Raw genomic sequence first — 19,970 nt, 5'->3', positions numbered from 1 at the left:
CTAACATGTTTAATAACTTCTGAACCACTAATCCTATCAATACATGCAAATAATTAGTGTAAAATACATTTGTCATCTTTTCATGGTCATCAGATATGACCCATTTGGACGTTCAGAGGCTCTGTAGTTACCATGGAAACACCGTTATCTTCTACAACATTGATTCACCAGTAAAACCCATTTAGTTGGATCAATGATAGTTGATGGAGATGGTTATTTTTACATTCGGTTATTGATATTTTTGCTGAAAATGTGACATTTTCTTCAGGTTTCTCTGTTTTGATGTAAGTTTTCATGAACATCTAATTTAAATGTAGGAAACTGAATATAGAAAATACAAGATTTACAGTAAAAAATAGAAAATACAGATGACAGTATGACATAGATATGACCCACTTGGACGTTCAGAGGCTCAGTAGTTACCATGGAAACACAGTTATCTTCTACAACATTGATACACCGGTAAAATCCATGGAGTTGGGTCAATGACAGTAGATGGATATGGTTATTTTTACATTCAGTTATTGATATTTTTTGCTGAAAATGTGACTTTTTCTTCAGGTTTCTCTGTTTTGATGTAATAACCTTTGAATTCACGCTAAGTTTTCGTGAACAACTAATTTAAATGTAGGAAACTGAATATAGGAAAATACATGATTTACAGTGAAAAATGCAAAATACAGATGACAGTATGACCCAGATACGACCCACTTGGATGTTTAGAGGCTCCACAGTTGCTATGGAAACACCGTCATCTTCTACAACATTGATTCACCAGTTAAACCCATGGAGTTGGATCAATGACAGTGGATGGAGACACTGGGTTTATGTTCAGTTAATGATAGATTTCACTGAAAAAGTCACTTATTCTCTGTTTTTGATACAATAACCCTCAACTATAATGTGAGCTTTTATGAACATCTGCATGATCTGTGAATTAAATATAAAAAAATAAATGATTTTGATTGAAAAAAAAAAAATACAGAAGATAATATTATGATAAATGGTGATAAATCATTTAATAAAAGCCAAATATAAAGGGAAAAGAATTTGGAATGGCCACAAAAGTAGCACTGGGTCTTTATGGGTTAAAATATATAATATAATTTACCTGATGTTCACTGAAAAAACACAAAATACAGAGGATTATGTCATAATAAATTGTGAAAAATCACTTAAGAAAAGTTAAATATAGAGAACTAAAATATTTTTGGAAGTGACACAAAGGTAACACTGGGTCTTTATGGGTTAAAACAATTTGTGGATGTATGTAAATGAGCAGAGTCCTTTGGTTTTAATCATGCAGCTCTATACAATATATATCAGAACTGCAGGCACCAGAACCAAGATCTGACTGCAGGATCTGAACAAAGACGAAGAGGAGCCTCCTTTCGCCGTCGTTTGGTGAACTTCAGTCACTTCCGTCCCGGAGCTATGAGGTGACCCCGTGGGCTGCTGCGATGATACACCAGTAGTCTGGGATTCCATGGATCCTGCCGAGGTGTGGGAGGAAGAAGGCGGTCCTGTGGTCGGAGTGCCATTGTTGTCTGTGTGGCCTGACAGCGGTGTGGTTCCCGTAGATTGGGTAACACCAGTCGTTCCAGATTGGTTAACCGTCGACCTCTCACTGGGGGATGAGGTAGATTGAGTTTGCCCCTGCCAGTAAAAAGAATCACAAAATAAGAATCTCCACTGTGCTCTGTAATCGATATAGGACTGTGAAACTACCTGTGCCTGCTTGCTATTTTTTTTTTTTTAATTTCATTTAAACACATTCTAATTCCATTAAACTCAAAACACAGACCCTCTCATTTAATTCTCAGCAAAGACTGGAAACCTTGATTTGTTCTTGACAGCAATTTTCAGCACGATGCACCAAAATAATTAAATTCTCCTCACTTCAGTCAGAGCTCAGCGGGTGCAATTCTCTTAAAAACTGAATAATTATAACAAATACCTTCAGGTTTCACATAATGTGACTTGTGAAACCTGAAGAAGTAAGTGATAATTTATGATATCAGTGTAAATTGACCTTTAACCTCTTGAGACCAAGCATTGTTCTCCTCTGTTTTACAGCTTCACTTAAAAAAATTAATTAATGAATTTTAAAAAATCCCTCAAAAATGTATCTAATGTTGATGTTTATATCTCAAATCAGCCTGAACAGGACATCTTATGAGCTGTAGCCATGATATGTCCTAATATTTTTTGTCCATATAGTTTATAAACATCAATATTTCCTTAAAGTTTAATTAGAGATTTTTCTTCCTAAGTGAGATGGTGAAGAAAGTAAACGGTTAGTTGTGGTAGAAAATGATCATTTACAGTCAGAGCATGGACATTTTTTTTTTTTTTTAGAAATTTAGAGGTAGAACACTTAAAATCATATTATACTTTTATTTTTTTCTTTTGTTCAGACAAGGTATAGTTTTTAAAGGTTCCATGCTTGCCAGTTTTGACTGTGACATCTAAAAACTATCCCTTGTCTGAACAAAAGAAAAAAAGAAAAGTATAATTACATTAACAGAAGACAAAATGAATGTCATTAGCCTGATTTAAAATCATGGTTATGGATAAAAAAATAAAAATAAAAAAAAAACCTCAATGTTGAGAGAAATTAAGTAAAGATAATAAATTAAACAAAACTAACCAATGCGATACAATGATATTTATCACAATATAAAACTATAATATAACATTTGTCATGATTGTTTTATAGCCAAGTTGTTCATATAGGGCATTTCCAGTCAAGACAAGTACTTAATGTAAAAAAAAAAAAAAAAAAAAAATAAAAAATTTTTACTTTCCTGGATCTCAGGAAATAAATGTAAATGTCATGAATACAGTTAATAGACCCATACCAATATAGCAATACAGAGGTTTTATAGAACATATCATGCACAAAAAGATCCTTATAGTGTTCATTTTTTGACTGTAGTGTATTTCCAATCAAGACAATTAATGTCAAAAAAAAAAAAAAAAATTACTTTCCCAGGTCTCAGGAGGTTAAAACACATACAAGTAAGCATGAATAAATGTAAATGCCACGAACATAGTTACTAGACCCTTACTGATATAGCAGTACAGAGGTTTTTTAGAACATATCATGCACGAAAAGACCCTTATAGTTTTCATTTGTAGCCTATACTGAATCAAATCTACTATTCAGTACACTTAGGTCTGAATCCTTTAAGAAAAATTTCCTGTTCTCATTATAAATATCAGCCAAAACATTATACATCAGATTTCTTTTTTACTCCCTATTATCGACATCAGCCCCAAAAATCCAGGATGTACTCAGTTCTAAACGTGAGAGAAACAGGTTTTAAAAAAGATACAGGATACTACTAGGAATATGTTCTTGTCTCCTGCACATTTCTGGGCTAAATTCTTTGTCTATTGTGTTCCGTCCTTATCAGTCATCCACAGTTCCTGACTACATATTGTACTGTCAGATGATGGCACAGATAAAAGCACACAGCACACTGTTTATCTGTCCCAGTGACCAATCACTGGAGGACACACCATGCAAAGGTCAAGCACTTGTTGATCCGGCTGAGTACATGAAGCATGAAAATATTAACTGCGCTTTGCATATTGGTTGGTAGAGGCCTGCAGTGGATTCTCTGCGCACATGCACATGTATCCGGTTCAGATCTATGCTCTGTTTTTCCTGATCATATCTGATTTTTTCTGGCAACTTTTACTGGAACTGGAGACTTACACTTGGCTGACACTGAACAGCTCCCTCCAGTAAAAGAAAGGATTAGTCAGGTTGGCAGTGTAAAGTAGGTCTAATATATTCAGTTTCATAGAATGATAGCAGCAAAGAAGCTATAAATATATTTCATTGTTATCAATTTACATAGATGTGGGGCAGGTGAAAAGAAAAACTGGTTTTGCAGTCATTTCACAAGCATAAGAATCAGACGATAATGTTAAATATCTCAAATAACTCCAGTTTACATAACACGATCATAATCAATAAGCATCATATATATATATATATATATTTGTTTTAATCTAGAAAAACTTTCCATATGTTAAAATAGAAAATGAAACGCTGATAGATGCTCAAATTTAAGACTTTGTCAAAATCCATCTATAAGAAAGGTACAAAAAAAAAAGCTGCATAATAGACTAAAAACATTTTTTTCCCTGTTTTTTTCTACTTTTTTGAGAATGAGAAGGAAGCAAACAAGCTTAAATCCACTGCATTTGCTTTAAAATGTATATGATTCATGCAAATCCACCTAATTTGACTGCATTCCTGCTCAATCAAATATATAAAAAAACAACAACACTGTGTCTTGTGTAGAAATTCCTTGTAAATCAGCTGTCCAACCAGCTTCCACTAAACACAGCCTGTCCGTCCTCTGTCTGTGGTCATGAACTCAGATGAATTCTACCACAGCGTGTTTTCCATAAGGTCATTAACTGTCTCTTACCTCAGCGCTGGCCAGAAACATGAAGCTCAAACAAACATAAAGGATGATCTTCACAGTTGTCGCCATCTCTGTTTCAGGGTGGTTTCTTGACCCGTTATGGCTGCTCCCACCTTTCTATGAGTCCTTTTATACCTGTAGGCTCAGTCTGATAACTGGTCGTCAGGGAGGGCTTAGAAGAAGAAGAAGAAAAAAACTATATGCAACGCAGACTACATGTGACTGTTTATCATCTGACACACAGTATTAATAACAGAACCCAGATAAGTGAAATGCTTCTGATATGCAAATTGGAATTATGTGGCACGAGGAACTATTTGGCCCCAGGAGTCAAATAATGAGTCGTCTACGCTGTTTTGTTAAAAGTAGATCATACTGAATGTCGTTGCTGCAGATCAAGTTACACCTTGTGTTTACCCCACGCCAAACAGCTTCCCACTACAACTCCAGGGATTTAAGCACGTTGCAGAATTGATGCTTAGGGATTTAGACTCTATTGACGTTCCCACATTGTACAGTAGTGCCATGTTACAGAGTATATAATATTACCACATTTTAGCCCCGATTAGTCACATTCATGTTAACAGAGGAGGGTTTACTGAATTGTCTTAAAAGACTTGATACTTCATTAGGTTTTTTTCATGGATGAGTCGGAATAAATTTGCTTTCAGACACATTCCTCTTTTTATTCCTGTTTAACCTCCTGAAACCCAGGAAATGTCAACAAAGTACAAGCTTTTTTTGTTTTTTATTACATAAGTGCCTATATTGGAAACATCATGATGCAACAGTTTCTTCAGATGCAGTTTTTAAAATTTTTATGCAATGTCCTTTGTGGTGGACAGTATTTTTTTTCTTTTCTTTTTTTTTTTTTTTTTGTATAAAGTTGTGAAACTCTAGTCCACAAATATGGACAGAAAACCCATAGCTGGGTCTTAGGAGGTTAACCCATAAAGACCCAGCGCTACTTTTTCATTTTCTCTTTATCTAACCTTTCTCAAGTGAATTATCACCATTTATTTATAATATTATCCTCTGTATTTTGTATTTTATCAGTATAATCAGGTATTTTCCCACATTCAATTCACTGATCATGAAGATTTTCATAAAAGCTCAGATTAAAGTTGAGGGTTATTATTTCAGAAACAGAGAAAACTGCAGAAAAAGTGACTTTTTCAGTAAAATATACCATTAACTGAACCTAAACCAAGTGTCTCCATCCACTGTCATTGATCCAACTCCATGGGTTTTACTGTTGAATCAATGTTGTAGAGCTCATTTCTCAAACATGCAGCCCGGGGGCCAAAACCGGCCGGCCAAAGGTTACCATCTGGTCGGTGAGATGAATTTACAAAGTGCAAAATGCAAAAATTACCCTGAAGATTTTAACAGTCAAGGGCATCAAACTCAAAAATAATAGCATAATAACCTAGAAATAATGACTCCAAATTTTCTTCTTGGTTTAATGTGAGAAAAATAATATGACATTATGCTGATAAACAATGGCAACAACAATTTATTGCAAAAAACATTAAATTCTGATATCCTTTGACAATAAAATGTCAATAATCTGAACAAATATGAACAACCTGAAATGTCTAAAGAAAAACAAGTGCAATTTTAACAATATTCTGCCTGTTTTGTGCCTTGGTAGATCTGATCTGTAATGCACATGTATAAATCATAAGTTGAGGCATAATATTGATCAAATTGTACTTGTTTATCTTTAGAAATTTCAGTTTTTTTTTTTCAGGTTATTCACATCTTTTTTTTTGTTTTGGATAGTGTGTAAAATGAAAATAGTTTTATCATTTAATGTTATTTTTTGCACTAAAAAATTTGGAGTCGTCATGTTTTTGATCGGTTATTATGCTATTATTTTACTGGATCCGGCCCACTGGAGATCAAATAGGGCTGAATATGGCCCCTGAAAGAAAATGAGTTTGACACCCCTGTTGTAGAGGATGATAGTGTTTCCACGGTAACTACGGAGCCTCTGAACATCCAAATGGGTCATATCTGATGACCATGAAAAGATGACAAACTGTACTTTACACCAAATATTTACATGTATTAACCCATAAAGAGCTAAACGACCACTGGCGACCCAAATTATCCACCCATATAAAATGTTTAATAACTTCTGATAAATTAAACCTAACAATCCATGTTAATAATTGGTGTAAAATACAGATTGTCATCTTTTCATGGTCATCAGATATGACCCATACAGAGGCTCCGTAGTTACCATGAAAACACTGTCATCTTCTACAACATTGATTCAACAGTAAAACCCATGGAGTTGGATCAATTACAGTGGATGAATAACACTGGTTTATGTTCAGTTAATGATAGATTTTGCCAAAAAAAAGTCACATTTTCTTAATTTTTCTGTTTCTGATGTATGACAATTAACTTTAATCTGAAGTTTAATGAAAATCTACATGATCAGTAAATTAAATATGGGAAAATAGCTGATTTTTATCTAAGAAAAGCAAAATACAGAGGATAATATTATAATAAATGATGATAAATCGCTTAAGAAAGGTTAAATAGAGAGAAAACATTTATTTGGGATCTGCCGCAAAAGCAACACTGGGTTTTTATGGGTTAATAGGATTAGAGGATCAACAGGTATTAAACATTTTAGATCAGTAGATGGTTTTGGTCAGTGATGGATGTTTGGGTCTTTGTGGGTTAATTACCTTTGACTGGGTGCAATGATTACATACTGAGTCCCATTTACACTTTATCAATCAAGAATAAATCACATTCTTGCAATCATTTCATGTGAAGACGTATTTTATTCCAACTTTTTTTTAACTTTGTACACGTTTATTCATTCTGAACCAGCATCTAGATCAGGGCTCTCAAACTCATTTTCTTTCAGGGGCCACATTCAGCCCAATTTGACCTCCAGTGGGCCGGACCAGTAAAATAATAAACATAATAACCTATAAATAATGACAACTCCAAATTTTTGTCTTGGTTTTAGTGCAAAAAAGCCCCATTAAATTCTGAAAATACTTACTTTTATAAACTATCCAAACAAAAAAGATGTGAATAACCTGAAAAAAGGGAAATTTCTCAAGAAAAATAAGTGCGATTTTAACAATATTCTGCCTCAACTTATCATTTCTACATGTGCATTATGGATCAGATCTACAAAGACACTAAACACTGAGGAACAGGCAGAAATGAGTTCAAATCATGCTTAATTTTCTTTAGATATTTCAGGTTGTTCATATTTGTTCAGGTTATTCACATTTTACTGTTACAGGATAGTTTGCAAATGTAAATATTTTCATAATTTAATGTTATTTTTTGCACTTTGAAGTTGTCATGATTTATAGGCATAATGTAATTTTTTTTTTTTTTTACATCAAACTGAGGAGAAAATATGGAGTTGCTATTTTTTGTAGGTTATTGTGCTATTATTTGACTGGAGATCATATTGGTCTGTATGTGGAACCTGAAAACTGACTGTGGAATTTTTGCACTTTGTAAATTCATCCCACGGGCCGCATTTGAACCTTTGGTGGGCCACATTTGGCCCCCGGGCCGCATGTTTGAGACCCCTGGTCTAGATGGAAAAAACTCAAAGAACAATTGTCAACTATGAAAAAACTTTGCAGTATGATAAACTATTGCTCCAAAAAAAAATATTAAATATACCCACCGAAACTCATCACTTCACACTTTCAGGGTGACTTTGATAACACAGGAATTCCACACCTTGCTTTCACATTTTTCCACTTGTTATTTGGGAGAAAACTTAAAGAATAAGGCACGTTTGTTTCTCTTCACCGGCTCACTCGAAGTTTCACAAGCTGTTGAAATAGGCGACACAAACCCAAAAGAATGTACCGTTGGTGTTTAGTTTTTGATAAAACTGGAGCCTTATCACTTTCTATGAAACAAAGCAAAGATATAACAAAAGAATGTGTCAGCTTTGTTGTGATTGTGTGTTGAATAGCAATGACAAGTTCTTTGTTCACTGCAAATTAACATCAGATTTTCAGCAATTCTATCAAATGTCTGAGTAAAATGACATGATGTTCCCAAAATTTTGAAGCCAGTGTTTCACTTTTCGATGCAACACCATTTTATGAGTCCGGTTAATTTCTTTGTACTCTGGAAAAGTAAACAGACACTGCCTCTCATTTTATTTTTATTGGATTTAAGAGGACAATAAAGTTTGTAGGGGTAGGTGGGACAGATCATTTATGATGAAGTGACCGTCAGTGTGACTAACCCTTTATCAGGCAAGTGACTAGTTTTGGTAATTTCCACATATATTACAAGACAGTGACAGGAACAGTTCCAGTGAGGACAGTGAGTCAACAATCTGAGGTCCAATGTGGTCTACAGGGTCTGTAAGGTCCACCTCTGCATGAACAGTGAGTGTACCTGCTTTGTTAGGTACCATGAAGTAATGAATGAATGAATGAATGAATGAATGAATGAATGAATTTATTTTTGGTTTTACATCAATCATTGGATTCAGTACATCAATTGTAATAAACATAAAAACCAAAAAAGGAATAGGCTAGAAGCAAAAGATTATTTTTTTGCCTATCCTTTTCAACTAATACACTTGTAACATTTAATTTGAATATTATTTTATTTCCAAATCATTAATTTTTGTTTATTATTTTGGCATTTGTTTATGTTGTAATTTACATATTATTTCATTAATTATTTAGTCAGTTTATATTATATATTCTTTTATTATGTTTCTTCTCGCCTTTTCTTAATATTTTGGTTCCTGCCTATTGTTTATGGTACGACCTGTTTTGGCGTGACACGAGAGTTGTCCGTGATGGAGCGCGAGCAGCATATGTTGTGCTGAGCTGCTGACAATAAAGCATGCTGAAACTGTCCTGCCGTTTGGTGATTATTAGTACAGAAAATAGCAAAACAACACCAAGAATGCCATTGTAACCCGCCTTACCCACAGCCCCGGTGAGACAAGCAATATTTCAGGGTTACACACTGCTTACATCAACTTAAATGTGTACAGCATCGAGCATTTACACCATAATAATAACAAATAAAGAAATTTTTTTTAAAAAGTCAACAACAAAAACACATCTACCATCTCAATTCAATATTTCTGAGTAATTTAAACTTAAAGTACTCTTTTTTTTTTTTTTTTAAACTTCGCCAAAGGAGTGGATAATTTAAGTGCATCATAAGGTCCATTCCATAATTTCACACCCACAATCCCAGTTCATCTAGACTTCACATTTGCCCTCACTCTAATCCACTCACACACATCAAAATCTCTGAAATTCAAATTACTCTCTCTTGATTCCAAGAGATCCGCCTGATCTTTGCGACAATACTATTTTTATCCTTCATGTTCCATATACCTATTTAGAAACAAGTCTTTATACCTCTTTTTAAATACATTTATGTTTGTACTTTCCTTTATCTCCTGTTCTAGATTGTTCCACAAAGTCACTCCACAGCTTGTCATGCACATACTTTTCATTGTTGTTCTTACTTTATGTTTTTTTTTTAATTTAGCTCCCCCCTTAGATTGTAGCCTCCTTCTCTTTCAGTGAACATTCCCCAAATATTTTTTGGCAGTAAATTATTTCTTGCTATGTACATTATCTGTGCTGTTTTAAATTTAACCAAATCCATGAATTTCAATGTGTGTGATTTTCTAAATAGTGGGTTTGTGTGTTCTCTGTATGCTGCTTTGTTTATTATCCTTATTGCTCTTTTCTATAGTGTGCATATGGGCTGTAGAGTGCTTTTATAGATGTTTCCCCAGACCTCCGCACAATATGATAGATATGGTAAAAATAATGAAGAATATAGAATGTGCAATGATTTATGATCCAGTATGTGACTTATTTTACTCAGAATTGCAGTGCATTTTGCCAGCTTTGTTCTTACATGTATGTACATAAGTAATGGTACTAATGTAAAGAATAATGTTCAAAGGGACAATGTGCATGTGGACAGGGGTCTGGATCAGCACTGATGTTGGTCTAATGTTCTGAATGTGTTGGTCTAATGTTCTAAAATACATGTTCCTTTCACTTTACATGTGTTTTTCATGTATTTTTATATAGAGAGTATACTTGAAAGGAACCAAATATGGTAACTTCACTGACCTTGATTTTTTTACATAATACTTTTTTTTTTTTAACCCTTTCATGCATAGTGGTCACTCCAGTGGACACCTGTTCTCCAGTTGTTCTCTTATATATTCATGGGTTTAGTTGTTTTAGTTCCATGTCCTCCTGAGACCCAGCAATGCATTTTTGTCCTCTGTAGGGGATAAAGTTTGACAGTTTCGCAAAAAAAATGCTGTTCATTACGAAGGACATTCCATTAAAAAATAAATAAATGAAAATAATTTCAAAAATGTATCTGAAAAAACTGTTGCATTATGCAGTTTCCAATCAAGATGACTGTTCAATGTAAAAAAAAAAAAAAAAAGATGAAAGTGTTCACTTTCCTGGGTCTCAGGAGGATATCAACCAACACAGTGGATGCTCATGCATCATCTACACTGACATTCAGACCATGACTGTAACTTTGCTGTTCTTGATAAACCTGATCTGCACTAACATGTTTGAGTGTAAATCAATTGCTAATTTTCTCAAACAATTTTTTTTTTTTTGCGTATTATCTCCATAACTAGTATTAGAATATGATAAAATGTGTGAAAACATTTCATTTCATTGATTTATTTATTTTGAACATGCCAAGAAAATAAAACAAAACAAAGCAAATTAAGACAAACAAAATAACATTTAAATGGACAGAATCTATCTTCAAGCACATACAAGTCTGAATATTGCATGGTCGAAACATGAGATTAGCTGCATTAAAAATATATATATATATTTCATTGTTTTCACACAGTATATTACTTTATGATGATGGGTTTTAAATATATGTTTCTTTGCTTCAAAAATCAAATGCATGCTGTCCAGATGAGTGGACATTTTTGTAACTCTGTGAAAAATAGATTAACAAAAAAAAAAAAAAAAAAAAAAAAAAATCAATCGCATTGTTTTTTTCATGCCTAAATAAGAATAAAAACACTCAGGGAAAAAAATCTTGATAAGGGTTCTCATAATTCATGCGTGAAAGGGTTAATTTCACAAAAGCAATACATTCTTGTTATGTCCTCCACTAACACACTGAAGTTGAAAGTTTGAATTACAGAGTATTTCTATGACTGCCCTGTAAAGTTTTAGCTCAAGTTCTGACCAAAATCGACTTAAGACTTGAGGGAATGCTCCAACACAGTTCATCTTAAATAATTAAAAAGTCTATATGATCACTTCACAGAGATGCCATAGATGTTGATGTAGGAACTGAAGTGATTTTGGTTATTATCAAGAAAACATGGAAAAAGGATAGATATCAGCTCTGAAATTAAACTACCATGAGTTATTTTTGTCGTTGTCATTATATTTGTCCAAATAAATATACCTTTACATGTGCTTTTCTTGTATTTTTTATATATACTTCTTGTATTTTTTTTCTGCCACTTATGGGTAAGGAACCAAATATGGTAACTTCATAATACTTTTTTTTTTTTTAACTTCACAAAAGTAATACATTCTTGTTATGTCCTCCAATAACACACTAAGGTTGAAATTTTGAATTACAGAGTATTTCTATGAGAGCCCTATAAAGTTTTAGTTCAAGTTCTGACCAAAATCGACTTAAGACTCGAGGGAATGCTCCAACACAGTTCATCTTAAATAATTAAAAAGTCTATATGATCACTGCACAGGCACATAAACCCAGTATATAACTCTGATGCACTTCAGTATCGAGCCTTCATCAGGAAGGTTTTAAAACCCTCTGTAGTTCACAAGTGCATCTGAGAAACTTATAATCTGGTAGTTGATGTAAAAGTCTACGGCTCGCAGAAAAAATGTTAGACCATCAAAAGTCATCAAAAACAATGGTTATGCAATCAAGTATTAACTCCTGTGTGTATCATGTGACTAAAATAGACAGAAACGAAAACATGGAATGACTAAAAGCACAGTTTTTGTCAGTACGATGCCATAGATATTGATGAAAGAACTGAAGTGATTTTGGTTATTATCAAGAAAACATGGAAAATGGATAGATATCAGCTCTGAAATTAAACTACTATGAGCTACTTTTGTTGTTATCATTATATTTGTCCAAACAAATATACATTTACATGTGCTTTTCTTGTATTTTTTTATATATACTTCTTGGATTTTTTTTTCTTCTGCCACTTACGGGTAAGGAATCAAATATGGAAACTTCACTGACCTTGATTTTTTACATAATAGATTTTTTTTTTTTTTAATTTAAAAAAAGTCATCAATTGTTGTTATGTCCTCCACTAACTGTTTCTGTTTCTATTCTGTTTCTGACCAGGCATTAAAATAAACAGGAAATTGAAAAAACAAGGGAGGTCTATATTTTTTCCGTGACTGCAAGTGAACTATCTTAACCCATAAAGATCCAAACAGCCACTGGCGACCAAAACCAACTACTGATCTAAACTGTTTAATACCTGTTGATCCACTAATCCTATTAATACATGTAAATAATTGGTGTAAAATACAGTTTGTCATCTTTTCATGGTCATCAGATATGACCCATTTGGACGTTCAGAGGCTCTGTAGTTACCGTGGAAACACTGTCATCTTCTAAAGCATGGATTCACCTGTAAAACCCATGGAGTTGGATCAATGACAGTGGATGGAGATACTTGGTATATATTAAGTTAATGATAGAATTTGATAGTTAATAATACAATAACCCTCAACTATAATCTGAGTTTTTATGAACATCTATATGATCAGTAAATTACATACAGGGTGGGGAAGCAAAATTTACAATGAACATTTAGTTATTTTTTCTCAGCAGGCACTACGTCAATTGTTTTGAAACCAAACATATATTGATGTCATAATCATACCTAACACTATTATCCATACCTTTTCAGAAACTTTTGCCCATATGAGTAATCAGGAAAGCAAACGTCAAAGAGTGTGTGATTTGCTGAATGCACTCGTCACACCAAAGGAGATTTCAAAAATAGTTGGAGTGTCCATAAAGACTGTTTATAATGGAAAGAAGAGAATGACTATGAGCAAAACTATTACGAGAAAGTCTGGAAGATACTATTAAAGAAGAATGGGAGAAGTTGTCACCCCAATATTTGAGGAACACTTGCGCAAGTTTCAGGAAGCGTGTGAAGGCAGTTATTGAGAAAGAAGGAGGACACATTGAATAAAAACATTTTCTATTATGTACATTTTCTTGTGGCAAATAAATTCTCATGACTTTCAATAAACTAACTGGTCATACACTGTCTTTCAATCCCTGCCTCAAAATATTGTAAATTTTGCTTCCCCACCCTGTAGAGGAAAAACAATTCCAACTGAAAAAAGTGTATAAAGAAAGAACAATGACATTATATGAACAGTTACAAGTTATTAAATTTTGCTTCATATTTGTTTTGCATCTTGTGACATATTTATTTGCTTATTTTGATCTGGTATTGTAATTGTTTTGCATCATTTCATCAGGTATATATTTACCTATGTTTTGTTTGCTTTGTACTTCCTGGATATGTAGTTTTGCACTTGGTTTTGTATTCATTTTATATTATCTTTGGATGTATTTTGTTTGGTTTGTCTGACTTTATACAGTATGACTTTATAGCTAATTGTGTATAGCTAACTATTAAGGCTATTATTATTTAGAAGGGGGCCAGAAATATAAGATTTTCTTCATCCTGCTCCTTTTCAAGCATGGGTGTGTAAATGTTTGTTTCACCTGATGATTATTGAATGTCTGCTGATGAAATGCACATCCATGAACAAAATAAATGAAATGAAATGAAAAATGAAAATGAAAATTAAATGAAAATACCTGATTTTTTACTATAAAAACCCAAAATACAGAGGAAAATATTATAATAAATGGCAATAAATCACTACAGAAAATTTAAATATAGAGAAAAGACTATTTTGGAATTGCCACATAAGTAGCCCTAGGTCTTTGTGGGTTAAAGTAAGTCGATGTAAATCTTCAGGTAAAACTCTTAATCCTTTGACAGATGATCTCAGTCAAGGACAAGTATGGAAGCAGAGCTGAATGTGTAACAGGTGTTGGTGGCTGTGAGAGCACAGCCGAGCCTTTGTGATGCTTTATCAGCTCTGTTATCACCAGGCTGCATATTTCCTGGTACAGAATCATTTTAATATCTCCTTACTCCTTGTCATCAAAGCTACCTGACACTACTGCAGCAGCTGGAGATTGAATTTGTGGCGTGGCTATGTTCATTTTCCACTATATTTTTATTTTTAAGACAAGTTCTGAATGTTTTCCCCACAGTCAATAATTAAACATTATAATTCTGCCTCCCTTATCTTGCACTGATATCTGTTTTGCATTATTGGTCCTTTTTGCGTGATACGAGAGTCACTGATTGCCTTGGCAGTTCACGAAGTTTAGCCATAAAGACCTGAGAATGCTATTAGAAGGAGGGTTGGTCTTGTTAACATGTCGTGTAATGCCTAGAAACGTATTTACACTCATATAAATTCAACCCAGTGAAAATAAAATCAACAATAGACAATGGATTAAAATTGGCACAAGGGGCGATAAAACTCAGTAAATCATAAACTGAAGATGGGTCTTACTTTTAAGAGGCACAGAATCCTCCATAAATGTGCTGGTCTAAGAGAAAAAGAAGAAAATGTTCAGCCCAGTCCTGATAAGGCACAAGTCAAATGGGATTTTTTTTTTTTTTTTTTCCTGCATGTGTTTTAAGGTGCATGCTGATCAGAATGTGAGGGCTTTTTCCTCAATAAATAGGGGCGGTTGTGGTGCAGAATTTATCACTATTGAGGTTTGAATCCGGTGTCAACCAACCGGGCTGTTCTGAGTACAGTTTGCATGTTCTGCTCGTGTTTGTGTAGGTCAGTGTTTTTCAACCGTGGGGTCACCTGAAATTTCAAGTAATTAATTAAAAAAAATAAATAAATAAAATTATATGTTGAGTTGACAGAGACAATCCACATAAACCATTTTTATTTATATAATATGCTCTATATGACTGCCATTTTGTCGGGAACACATTTCAATGCGTGTCCTCCACTGCTGAAGAACTATAAAGAAGAAATATAAAGAAATACATGTTAGAACCATGGAATGTATTATGTCTCCTATGTATGGAGACTTATGGGACACCCTGTATATTAAATCTGTTCCACAGTCTCACCCCGCTGACTGAAACACAAAAACCCTTCCTAGTCGTGCGTATTAAGTGAATTTTAAAGTTAGTTTTTCCCCTTAAATTATAACCCCCCTCATGAATAATAATAAAAAAAAAACAAAACCCAAAAACTTACTAATAAAAAATATATGGTGAGTTGAAAGAGACAATCCGAATCCATAACAGACATGACAGACTGAAGCTGAAACTGAAGCACTGTGGTTCTGTTTATCTGTCAAATGTTCATTGTGGTCAGTTTCAGATGCTGCAGCTCTTTCATAATTCATAGTTTGAGTTCTTGTTTGTTCAGTATTAATTGTCAGCCTTGTAAATCCAAGCTGGACTGACTGTACATCCTGACCAAGGAAAAATCAAATTCTCACTTTGTGCAGTAATCTACACCTGGCTTTTCTGCCTCCGTCCATAATAATATACATTATACAGACTAAATGTCATCTAAAATTAACGTTTATTTGCAACATAGTATAGCAAACTATTACATGATTAAAAACAAATCATTTTAGTAAAATAAATGTGTCCGTTTTGAATGTCTGGGGTCGCCAGAAATTTGTGATGTTAAAATGGGATCATGAGCCAAAAAAAGGTTGGGAACCACTGGTGTAGGTTTTTTCTGGATACTCTGGCTGTGAGAGTCAGTGATTGGTCATATATATGTATACATATATTTTATTAATTAATTAATTTATTTATTTAATTTTTCATTTGGGAAAATACTTTACAACAGAGTAAAACAAAAAAACAAACAACTAAGCACATTTGTATATCATGTCTGAAAAATCAACAATGGTAAAATATGAAATTTAACATGAATTCATTCCATATAAGTTCTCTATTTAGAGAAAAAAAAACAAAACAAAACTCTTCTTAAAATAAGCCCCCCCCCCCCCTCTTTTTTTGTTATGTTTTGTTAAATAACATACATTAAAACAAAAAGATATCACATTTTCCCCTTTATTTTCACTATTCTTATTTCAAAATCCACACACGTTTTAACTCCATTACATTCAACCAGTTCAAATATAACTTGTCATTTCCATATAAGTTAAATCTGGCCTCAATGGGGTGTTATATACAATCCATTTTGACCACATTTCCATAAATTTATCCTGCTTTCCTTTTAGATTGCTCATATTGCACATGTCAGCTGTGTAATGAACTGGAGACCTGTCCTGTACCCCCTGCTTTGCCAGTCGGGATTGGCTCCAGCACCCCTGTGGATAAACTGTGGATAAACTGTGGATGAACGGGATAGACGCCTACAGAAAACGAATGAATCATGTGCATAAACAAATATGTCACTGAACCGAGCAGTGCAGAAGATCTTTGATCCCCACTGCCACTGAATGCTCCTTTATTAATTCTGTTTTTATGTCAAGTTCTTCTTTGTTTTTCTTGAACTGATGAAAAAAAAAGTTGATTCTTTATCTGTATCTGTATGTTATATGTACTGTAGTTGCAGCTCATCGCCTAAATTCACATTGCAGACAAAAGTGGTTCAAGTGGTCTCAGATCTTTTTTTTTTTCCCTCATGACACCATGGACAGTAAAAATCACATGGAATCTGACCTTTCCAGTAATGATCTGAGGCAAAGGTTTTACATAAGTTGCAGATCAGATTTCTATTTGTCACAACCATTCACTGCAAAGAATTTGTCTTTTAATTAGATTAAGATTAGATTAAAATCCTTTTATTGTCAGTAGACAGTACAATTTACAATACACAACCTCAACCTCGGTTTTTAAAATTTTAAAATGATTTAGAATATGCAGAATATGCACACTAGGAGCAGCAGGCTTGCCATAGCAGGTGCCTGGGGAGCAAAATGGGGGGTTAAGTGCCTTGCTCAAAGGCACATCTGCCAAAAACTTTTTCTGCCAGTCTGTGGAGTCAAACCACCAACCCTTCCATCACAAGCCGACTCTCCAGCTCCAAACAATGAAATTAAGAGCAAAATAATAATAATACTTGTGCAAAAATATTATTGTTATTATTATTATTATTATTATTATTATTATTATTATTATTATTATTATTATTATTATTATTATCATTATTATTATTATTATTATTATTATTATTATTATTATTATTATGTTTTTCTCCTGATGCAACATTAACTCTCAAAGACTTAAACTGTCCTATTTAGTTTGGTTCAAAGCCATTTAACACAAGAAATCAGGAGCTATGGTAATGAGGCAAGAACGATGGATTTTTAGATGAACTGTAGACGGAGCATGAAACCCTGGATTAGACCCAAATGCAATTTATTATAATAGTCAAAGTGAAAATAAGTAAAAGCATGAATAATGCTGTGAAGACCAGACTTTAGGATTTGACCCACAACCTGGATGGAAATGCCACTATATTCCCATTGTCGGTTTGATTTCTTACAGCCTGAAATTAGAACCAACAGGTGGGAGGCTGGGCCCCCTTGGGTCCCAGCTGCCCCCAAGTTGGGGTGGAGAATGTGGGCATCAATCCCACTACCTCTCGTATGCTAAGCAAGCGCTCTACCATTTGAGCTAATTTCCCTGTGTAGTCAAGCACAACATAGAATTTTAAATTACAACTTTAAGATATATGGTGCAATAAAATAATATACCAATCAATGCAACAGTAACATGAATCTGAAAATATCATATATACTTGTAAAACACTAACAGTCACCATTGCACAGTGAGTACTTTATAGAATACACTTTTAACTTGCAGTGGCGTGTATTGGCCTTTCTACCTGAGGAAACCTAACGTCCACTATTAACACCATTGCTTTTGTGTGTTTGGTTTAATTTAATTTAGTTTAGTTTAGTTTAGTTAATTAGTTTAGTTTGTAAGTTTATTGTATCTTGGACAATCCCAGTTAATTTCCCCACTGGATTTTTGGAGTTTTTCTTTGCCAAGAAGGAGGGTCTAAGGACAGGGGATGCCCAGGACATTAATCCATTTCCTTCATCTGCTGTTTATTTGACTGTTGTTTGTTTTCATATCCAACCAATTATGTAAAGCCCTGTGAGGACACCTTGTTGTGATATAGGGCTCTACAAATATAACTGAATTGAATTGAATTGAACTGAATTGTATTGAACTGAACTGAATTGAACTGAATTGAATTGAACTGAATTGAACTGAATTGAATTGAATTGAACTGAACTGAATTGAACTGAACTGAACTGAACTGAATTGAATTGAAGTGAAGTGAATCGAAGTGAATTAACTGTATCAATAACAGTAAAAAGGGCAGCTTTAGCCAACGTGGCTTGTATCCTGCTGTAGTCCCCGGCCTGATAACAATAGGAACCCGAAAAAAACAATATATTACAGCACATTAATTAAAATGTTCAGTTCATTTTAGGACCATAACCAGTTCATATCAGAAATTAGTATTAGCTATATTAATTAAAAAAAAAAAAAAAAAAAAAAAAAAAAAGATTGCATCTAAATCTGAAATCAGTGCTAAGGCTTGCAGTGTGGACACAGACACTGTCATCAATGACCTTAGTGTGTGTGGACATCCAAATCTCTCTTAAAATGCAAATACAGTTAAAGCTGAGGCCCGGCCCTAACAATTATGAAAATAGTGATCTGTGAATGTCAGAAGGAGAAGCCAGGGTGAAAACAGACTGAACAGAGGGAGCACACATTTGACTGCTCCAACTATAAAAAGATACTAGCGCGTTGACCCATGGGGAACCATGGGTTCTAGACGTGGTAGTTTTTATGCTGGAGAGAGCTGACTGTTGGGAAAAGATGGTAGTCTATATTTTATAAGTACTGACAGAAAAATTGTTTGTAAATCATTCTTTAAAATTAAACGACAATTAATATATTAACCCCCTGAAAGAAATAGTGCGTTTTAGGCACACTTGGGAGACAGATGCTAGTCTTGTAATTTTCTTTTGTTTACAATGTGCAAGTTTTAGTTGGTGGCCAGAATTTTAAAGATCGTGCAAAAATTAACAACTTTTGAATTCTAACCTTATTTAAATTGTGAAAAATAATATGAAGTTTTTTAACACGAAGTGCCAAGTGTGCCTAAAAGGCGCACCTGGATACCGGAGGGTTAATACAAATATCCAGGGACTAAAGTTAGTAAATGTGTCACTCCTGTTTTTAACTTCATTTCCCATCATGCGGTATGGTACTGCACTTCCTGTCAACCATCATGGGCATAGCAATGTGATTGTAAGGCTATTGTATTCCAAAATTACTAATATCTCCCAAAATATTGGTCCTATCAACTTGCTGTTTCCGCT

General features: G+C 33.9%; 1 protein-coding gene across 1 annotated transcript; it reads right to left on the bottom strand.

Annotated features, from left to right (window-relative positions):
• Window positions 1–925: 925 nt before the first annotated feature.
• Window positions 926–4,642, bottom strand: LOC115428555 (mucin-2-like). Its single transcript, XM_030147666.1, has 2 exons — window positions 4,449–4,642; window positions 926–1,656 (listed from the first exon to the last, which is right to left on the bottom strand). Exons 1-2 carry the CDS (start codon window positions 4,512–4,514, stop codon window positions 1,309–1,311), a joined length of 414 nt encoding a protein of 137 aa, XP_030003526.1. The 5' UTR covers window positions 4,515–4,642; the 3' UTR covers window positions 926–1,308.
• Window positions 4,643–19,970: the final 15,328 nt, after the last annotated feature.

Source organism: Sphaeramia orbicularis, chromosome 11 (genome assembly GCF_902148855.1).
Source record: "Sphaeramia orbicularis chromosome 11, fSphaOr1.1, whole genome shotgun sequence".
NCBI lineage: Eukaryota > Metazoa > Chordata > Actinopteri > Kurtiformes > Apogonidae > Sphaeramia > Sphaeramia orbicularis.
Note: the sequence above shows the minus strand (reverse complement) of the source record. Positions and strands in the feature narration are given on the sequence as shown.

Bases quoted from the DNA above. Each gene is read 5' to 3' on its own strand.
- LOC115428555 (XM_030147666.1), bottom strand. From the start codon at position 4,514: ATGGCGACAACTGTGAAGATCATCCTTTATGTTTGTTTGAGCTTCATG. The intron at 1,657-4,448 runs GTAAGAGACAGT...TTTTACTGGCAG, and splicing joins TGTTTCTGGCCAGCGCTGAG to GGGCAAACTCAATCTACCTC.